The following is a 9,471-nucleotide window of genomic DNA, read 5'->3' on the forward strand; positions in this document are numbered from 1 at the left end:
AACATACAAATTCAATGGTATAGAAAATATCCAAGATAGAAATTTGAAGGAAATTTGAATGTAATATTTCTTTGTTTGTAATATTAGATAAATAAAGTCGGATAAAATGTATAATAACGACAAATTTAGAAAGAGATTGTAATTTTGTGGTATTTGATCTGAAAATAGTGTTTTAATATTTGTATTTTCAATTTTAGTTTTGGTGTAATCATATATTTTATTTATTTTATTAAAATTTAGTGATAAAAAAATTAGTTAATTACTATTAAAATGACTTGTGTGATCTTTATACTAAAGATTCAATATATTTATTTTACTTATTTAAAATTAAAATAAAAATTTAAAAAAAAAATGACTTAAGAATAACTTGAATAAATTTACCTCTAAACGAAACCATTCATACTCGACAAACTCCATAAGTTAAATGACGGGTTTTGAAATACTAAATGTGGGTTATATTCAATTGGTTAATTTTGTAATTTACTTTTTTTTTAATTTTTTATTTGAAGAAGTATTTAACAGTTTTACATTAATTATATCTAAAATGTTATTATAACGAAATCTATTTACACTTTTATAATGTGATGAATGAAATCTATATTTTCATAGTTATAAAAAATTAAAAATGTTTATTTAATTAGTTTTTAAAAATTGAGCGTGTTACGTAATGTGATTTTAGTTAATAAGAAGTTTAATATATTTAAATTTAAAATTATAATACTCCTAACCTTAATAAAAAGATCATATAATATTTATTTTGATTTACAAAAAATTGCATCGATCAATATATCAAATTTTCATCAAGAATTAAGAGTGGTCTGTTGTCATGTTTAAAGGCTTATTTCATATTTAATTGAAAACATTTTAATGGATGGTAACGGTTAATAATGATTGAGTAAATTGAGATGAATAATCATATTTATAATCTTAATTTCAATCTTGCAGCAAGAACAGAACATATAGAACACTGTTTTTCCAATCTTAACTTGGATTTATGTTTACATAGCCAAGAACGTATGAACTCAAATGAAGGTGTTTTCAATTCAAAGCTTTAAGTTGAGATGAAGAACTAGATAATCCTGGGTGAAACATTGTACTCAACATGGAAGCAGAATCAACTTAAGTGAATTTAGAAGGAAATCTACATTTTGGCTTACATTTCTTATTCACCATAACTTAGTGTCTGTGCGTGTTGCATAAAAAATATGGATAGCAAAAAGAATATAAACATGAAGCAACTATACTCTTTCTCTTTAAATTTTTATAATTTTACTGTATGAACTTGAAATATGATCATATATGAAGTATCAATGAATCAGAACATCCATCTGGGTGAAGGAGAATGAACAGGAGTTTGCCGAGGTGGCTTGCTTGAGCTGCTGTTACGTTTCATGATGGAGGAGACAGTGGGGCTGAAATAGTCATTGCTTCGCTGAGATGTTGCTGCACCTTGTGAGTACATTCTCTTCACATGCATGAAGCTTCTCTGATTTTCCACCATCATTCCACGAGCAACTTGGCTTCTTGGTGCAGCACCCCACCTGTTGTAACTCACACAACTCTGGCTCCTTCCCACTTGCTGAAATTTCAACTCTCTGGGGCTTGTGTAGTTGCGGCTCTCGGCGGTTTCGGCCGAGTACATGGTCTCTCCTTCGCTGCTGTATCCGTTATGCATCTCTTGTATTTCCACCGGAGACGAGCTGGACTGAACCTCACTCTGCGCAGCTCCATTGACAGACCCTGTTGAGGAAACGTCTGGAATAGGAGTTGTTGGCCTTGTCTGCTTGTTTTGTTCTCCTTCTGTTTGATTTTCAGGCAAAGGGTCTTTGGCATGATTTTCAGCAGACTTTGGTTTGGATGATTGTGCCAAGACTGCAGCTTTGGCTGACCTTGGAGGAAAGTTGATGTCCAAAAGCTGCAATGGTATGTTTTCTTTCCTTCTGAGTGGCACAGCAGTTACTCTAGGCGATTCATATATTTCTGGGGTGGGAATTCCCTGTACATGAGCAGCATTTGGATTAGTGATCAAGCTTTCTTCTTCAACTGTGTTGGTAACAGCAGAAGAGCTTGGTCCCTGATCTCTTGTCTTTGAAGCATTGTTTGATGAAGATGAGGTGCCATCATCATTGCCTTCTGTTGACTTGAAAACTTGCCGAAGGGTGAAGGAAGCACACGAATGCTCGCTCCTTTGCCCGGTAGACATCAATCGCATGATTGGTAATTTTGGCTTGTTAAGCTCATCAAGGTTGCCTTCCCAGTGCTGGTTTAACCAATCACATATGACAGGAATTGGTATGCCAAACTGCATGGGGAGTTCTTTCTTCCAAGAGGAAGACGATGAGGACGAAGTTGAAGGTGATTTGGTATTTGGTGATGTGGCTAACTTCATAGGATCACATATCATAAAAGCTAGATTTCCATGCACATCAAAACCAGCTGAACCTGGACTCCATTGAATTCCATCAGTTGATAATTTTATGAGATTGTCAGTGGCTATGACCACCTTTCCTTCACCAACAGTGAGCTCCTGTTTTTCTGTGTAGCCTAAAAGATAAACTATACTTCCCAGATCCAGATTGGCTTTGCAACTGGTCTTCAAGTAGTGAGGGTATTGACCCTGTGCATTTGAGTCCCCATCGGCATCATCTAAACCCACAATTGTAAGATCTAATACAGAACTTGTAATGAAAAACCTGAAAGCAAGTGAAAAAACTCAATGCAATACTGGTTTACAAATAAACACTCTAAGGACTACTTATAAGTGATGGTGCCAATCACAGATATTTTTTCATAATAAGATAATAAAATTCATTGCCAAAGACAATAACATATGTCTTCTAAATGTCCATCTAAGGAACTTTTTTGAAGAAGTGTCCTATTCACATCATCTTGATGTAGTGCGATGAGGCAATCATAATTTAAAATAAATCACACAAGCAATTAAAATATTAAAGAAATAGGACAACAATGCAAGTTGCATCATAAAACACAAAGTTGAATGGAAAACAGATAAAGATAAACGGTGCTGCTCTTCAAAAAAAGTACTGGGAGAAGCTTCAAATATGCTACTTGAAAGTGCTGACTCAAGTTTCAGAATGCAGAGTCCGAATTGAGATGCTAAAATATTGGATATATAATGCTAGAAACAAAGTACTCAAACCAAAGCAAACTTCCATGGCAAATTCAATACCACCATAATTCTACATTCTGACACATTCTCTTTTCATGGCAGTCAATTACTGTGTAACTATGTTTTGTTTCGCATTACGAATTTAGCTAAAAGGTTGAAATTAAAAAGAGAATTACCAAAAATAATATCAGCAGAAACTTGTTTGAAAGGAGAAATAGTAAATAGAGGTTACTCAAGCATTACAATGAGATGTCAATAACTTCATAAAATTCTCATATTTAGCGTGCCAGATTAAAAGTTACAGGGCCTTTTGAAATGTATGACAGTATTGAGAAATATGGAGAGAGGAAATATTATTAAAATGTAATTATGAATGCGATTAGAGAGTTCTCTGTTAATAGAGATCACAATGAGCTAAGTAACTACTATCAGATTACGACTGTATAGCTGAATATAAAGCTGTCATTGACAACTATCAGAACATAGAGACAAAAACAACAGTTGTTGAGTATTAGTAAGGATGAATCACACTTAACTTGAATGAAACCAAAACCCGTAAGAGTTTTGGTGAGCCTTTCATACAATGCACAGGGGTTGTTTAAGACCATAAATTGCTTTATTCAGCTAGCATACTAGATTAAGATTGTCAGATTTGAAGCCGTCTGGTTGCTGCATATAAAGATCCTAAACTGAGTAGCCTTGAATTGAGGCATTGTTAACATCTAATTATTGTATAGGCCATTGATTTGAGGGAGCCAGAGTCAAAATGATACGAATTGTGACAGGTTTACAACTGGAGAAAAAGTTTCAAAGAAGTCACAACCTGGAGTTTGGTGGAAACTCTCGGCAAGAAGATTCTCTCTATACATATTGACAGCATCGTCATGATTTTCTTTTATTCAAAACAGCCAATAGCTTTTCTTCCCAGAGGCAGAGGAACAAGAGACCAAGTCTTGTTAGCAATTAAAGCATAAAATTCATCTCCTATAGCTAATTTCCATTGTGGACAAGATAAAGCATTCTGAACAATGAGAGCTCAAAAGTAGTGAAAACAAAAAAAAAAAAAAAAAGTGAGGTGCAGCCTGAGTTTAACTATACCGGAATTTGATGTCGTTTGCTTGGGATGGACATATTTGACATGATTAGGGGTTAGAAGTTGTGACAAGTTCAGGGATAGGACTAGATGAAGAATGAAAAGAAATACTTTCAAGTGAGAATAATGGAGTACACACACAAGAGAGAGTAATTTGGATGTAACTTCTGACGTAGGTAAGACAGGCCCAGAAGCAGTAAAGGGAAATTTGATGTCATTAAAAACAACAGCCTTAGAAATAAACAGTTACCATAACAAAACTAAGCATTGTAGCCCTTGTCATGAGGTTTTTGGGAAGTCCTACATCATCTGTCTCTCAATTCTTAGATTGCATCTTACATATCTATTAGCCAACCTCGTTTAATGCAAATTGACTTTAAGATGAAATATGACATGATAACACTAATAGATTACAACTGTATCAATAACTATATACAGTTGCATTCACAACTATGACAAATATCACACCCTCTATACTCTATCAAACAGTTATGACAAATATCCCAGTTTAATAAATGAGCACAAACACCTTCTGAGGGTTGATTTAATCTGCAGCACTTGCTAAGGAAAAGTGTGTTCTAGGTCTACTTTTCTTTTGGAACATTTTCTCTAACAAATTATTAAGAATTAGAATATGAAAGTTAAAAACATGCTAAAACATCAAAACTACTTTTTTTTTTTACTTTGAATTTGTTTAGATTGTTTTTTTTTTATGCCATGTATCACGGATTGTTCATTTCTTAAACATTATGCATAACATTAGATTATTGATACCAATACACACCACACAAGTCACTATTTACAGTAATTTTTAATAACTAGTCTGGCTTGCTATGCCTAGAAATAGCTACTTCTGACCATAAATTAAATCATTTCAAATTTTCAAAATAAATATATAGGGCTTTGTACTTTCCAGTTAGTAGTTCTTTCGACCTGCTAGTAGGCCATGTTGGTGAGGATAGGGCAGACAGTACATAAAACTAAGTAGTTGAGCTTAAAAATATATGAATACACATCACCTAATGGAAATTGAATGACATAATATTGGTACAAAGGTGTAAAGTTACCTCTACAAAAGTAATAAACTAAATTAGCATCCACCATTAATATTCTACATGAATGTCCTTGATAAAGTGAACTAATGTTAGCTACAACTGCTAAAAAGCATAAAAAACTTTCAAACTTCACTGAATTGCAGGTACACACAAAGTCAACAAAGGAAGACCAGATAAATCACCAAATGAACATAAAATAGAGACAAGAAGAATGTGTTGTGAGATGTGTCCCTGTGTTGTACAGGTTGTACAGTGCCAAAGAGTTCGGTTCCACTTAAACAACGTATCAAGTTCAACTCTTGCTACAAGTGAATCTACCCGATCCAACTTGAATGAGTCAAAGCCAGAAGTAGCTTTCAAACACCAAGATCTCTAACCAAAAACACAGAACTCTTTCAAATTCTAACGAAAACGTGTTTCCAACCTTTAGAACTGAATTCCAATCCAACTTTACCACATTAACTGCTTTGGTTACCAATATCAGAAACAAATCTTAACATAAAAGCCAACCACCTTGCACCTCAATATTGTTTAACCCTCCACTGGCCTACTTATCTCCCTCTCTTACCTAACAAATACATAAAAACTTAACCACCCCCCAAAAAAGCTTTTCGAAAAGTAAAAGGTAATGATAGGTTAGCTACATTTTCAACTTAAGCAAGAAAAATGAAATCACAGCACTATCGTCAAATAGGGGTACCTCTGAGGAACAAGAGTTGCAGCCACACCATTGTGCAGCCGGATCTCGGCACTGTCGGCGGCTACCACCGAGGGAAGATTGGTGTGAGTGGTCAAAAGAAGATTCCGGTGGATTAAAAATCCGGTACCGGAAACCCCATTTGGAGAAATGCCGGTGATAGTAGCCATACCTTGACCCTTCCCTGTAAAGATTGCAGCTTTCATTCTCTCAGACTTACTCACCCCTTTGCAGAAACACCATGATTCCCTCAAACTGACACCCCCCATGACTCTGTGAGAAATGGGTATCTTCAAAGACTTCAACTTGAGATCTAATATCACTCAATGAAGCATCTCAGTTCCAAGATCATGGGTAGGGCAGTAACAATGCAAGAAGAAGAGAAGAAGACAACAATGTAATGAAAAAAAAAAAAAAAAAAGTAACAATAGATTGGTGTTCCCTCTCTCCTCCCCACTTCTTATCCTAGGACTTTGTCTTTGGATGTTGTAAAAATGGTGTGTTGTGGATTAATGTCATGACCCAAAGTACATTGTTGCAGCTCAAATGGAACAACACATTAGCTTTATTAAAGCTTCATAATAAAGAGGGGAAAAAATCAGAAGAGATGACAAATCCAAAAGCTGCACAAAAAATTATTAAAATAATGAAAAATAGATCATCCGTAAATATGTTTTTTTTATTTAATTCACAGAGTATAAACATTTCCAATGATAAAACATGGTTATCAAACTCTGAACTTTTTATTACATGATGTTTGTTTGCATTTTAATAGAATAAAATCAATGAATGTTTTAAAAAGTGAAGTTACATTCGTTTTCATAATGATAGCTAGATTCAGTCAATTCACTCAGTTTGCAGTTAACTGTTCGTGATTGATAATAATTGGGTTATTGATAAAGCTTTTAACTTCACCAAAATACTCTCTAAGATTTAAAATATTTTTATACTTTTTTATAATATTCACATTATAATTTAGTTATTTTATATTCAAATCAAATAATTCACCTCACACTTTATTAGAAGATTATTTGAGAGATACTTTTTTTGGAAATGTGATTACAAAATTCAAAGGATCCATTAAAGATAAAAAAGATGGAGTTATTATTCCCTTATTCATTGCCGACAAAAATTATTATGCACCAACCTTCTGAATTTGCAGATCAAAGAGCAAGTCCCATGGATGAATTGTTCAGTATATGATTATTTTTGGGAAGAAAATGAAAACAGAAAACGAAAAGGTGAAAATAAAATAACCTCTTCATAATAAAAGGATAATCATTTCACAATATTTTTTCCAATATTTTAACGTTGATTCAAAATTATTTCATAATTAATAATAATAATTATAAATACCAACATAAATTAATCACATAATGAAACATGATAAAATACTTTCAAAATATCATTATTTATAATAATATTATATTATCGTTTCTTTATATGAATGGTATCAATACAATATGTATTTGATATATTTATATTTATTTTAAAATACATACATTCTTAACAAAATAATAAATATATGACTTTTATTTAAATGAGTCAAAATAATATGTATTAAAGTTACCAATATAAAAATTATAAATTATTATTATACGTGTGCTATTTTTTACATACTAGATATTATAATAATAAGTATTTTAAAGTATTTATAAGAAAGATACATATACATATATGTATCGAATGAAGATACAGACACGGATAGAGATAGTAACCCAAATTAAAATATTAATAAGTTATAATTTTTTTTTTTAAATCAAAAGAATTTGATTCCTCAAATAGTCAATATCATATTTTTTTCACTTTTAATAACGAAAATTATTTTCTATTATTACTCTAATAATTAAATGCATGTATACTTTTATTTAAGTAAATAAAAAAAATAAATCCATAAAAATAGTATAAACTAGTTGTGCAATATTAAAATTATAACGAGATACGGATATTCCCTACGAAGGAATATTTTGGCCAATTTGAATGTGTATCTCTAGTGAGTGGGTTGTAATTATTGAAAGGTTAAAATTTTTTAAAATTTACCACAAATTCATAAATATATGATAAATTACATGTAAGTAGACGAAAAAATTTAACAAAGGCATTATCCTATTTTTTTTATTAGAGGAACGTTATAAGGATTATTAAATATAACTTCAACATATACATGCTTAAAAACGTTTCTGGAAATTTCTTTTGTAATTTCTTTTCCTGTATATTACTAATAATGTGAAAAGATGAGAGTTGATAGACATTACATTAGTTTGTCTAAAACCTCTGTCCAATTTTTAATTAATATTATTCAATTTCACTAATAAACTTAAGGTGGTGAAATATGAGTCAATTGTTATTTAATTTAATCACTTCTAATTAAATATTGAATATTATTTAAATATAATCAATTTTGATTAAACACAAAGTATTATTTGAAACATAGTTATTATTAGTTTAGATGAATGTTCTTTGTTAGGACAAGTTTTCTAAATAGTTGGGTCTTTCAAATTATCTGTTGTTAAGATAACTTTGTCTACAATATTTTTAGTTTTAAAATTTAACAAACAATGTTAAATAAAGTAGTCTTAACTATAGTCTTAGATTCTCAAATAGTTAAAACAAAAGAACATAAACAAAAAAACAGGACACAATAGTAAATAGCAAAATATTAAGAATCTGAAGAATGTTATATGCAAAGTATAAGAACTTAATAGCAAGAAAAGTTACATAACTAATGACATTAAGAAGAAAAGAAAAGGTTGCCAACGGAAAAAGCCAAAAATCAACTAGTACCTTAATACATCAAATAGATCAACAAAAGAAGGTCGACAAAGTGTTAGTCTTCTAAGAATCACAACACAAATGGGAAAACAAGACTAATAGGAACAAAGGATTTTGTAAGGAGCATTTTTAAAAAACTTTCGAGGAAATACATCAATAAGCAAACATCATTAAACAATGATCAAACAAACTCTAGAGAGTTGGAAAAATGGAAGGATTGAAAAAATGTGTTTAGAAGAACATCTCAAAATCCAAAAACATGTTTAAAATGAGAATCTTGTTAAATGCATGTGGTAAACAAAACGCACCACCAAACACGTCAATAAAAGTATTGCAAGGTTGGACGATAATAAACTTTCAATATGCTTTAATTGATAAAAGTGTCAAACGGTGCCCTCAGAAAGCATGCTGAAAAGTCTTAAACGATGTGTTGGAAAACATCGTGTTAAACGCATATGCTAAAAAACATAAACTATTAACATGAGTCAGATGAACTCTCATTATAAAATGATGAGTTTGGTAAACACAACAAAAGGAGAAATCTTGCTCTAAAACACATGATAAAAGAAATCCAACTAAACGCACTCTTGAAAACAACAAGTACTACACTAGTTAGGAAAAGTCTCTCATAGAATAAACGATACTATATGTCAAACATACTTTCATTCAACGATGAAACATATGGTATCTTCACTAGAAAACTCAAAAAATCAAATCATGTAGA

General features: G+C 31.5%; 1 protein-coding gene across 1 annotated transcript; it reads right to left on the minus strand.

The window, feature by feature from the left end:
- Positions 1–1,105: 1,105 nt before the first annotated feature.
- Positions 1,106–6,608, minus strand: LOC106758117. Its single transcript, XM_014641040.2, has 2 exons — positions 5,979–6,608; positions 1,106–2,693 (listed from the first exon to the last, which is right to left on the minus strand). The coding sequence occupies exons 1-2, from the start codon at positions 6,242–6,244 to the stop codon at positions 1,316–1,318; spliced, it is 1,644 nt and encodes a 547-aa protein (XP_014496526.1). The 5' UTR covers positions 6,245–6,608; the 3' UTR covers positions 1,106–1,315.
- Between the last annotated feature and the right edge of the window lie 2,863 nt (positions 6,609–9,471).

This window comes from Vigna radiata, chromosome 4, assembly GCF_000741045.1.
Source record: "Vigna radiata var. radiata cultivar VC1973A chromosome 4, Vradiata_ver6, whole genome shotgun sequence".
In the NCBI taxonomy this organism is placed as follows: domain Eukaryota; kingdom Viridiplantae; phylum Streptophyta; class Magnoliopsida; order Fabales; family Fabaceae; genus Vigna; species Vigna radiata.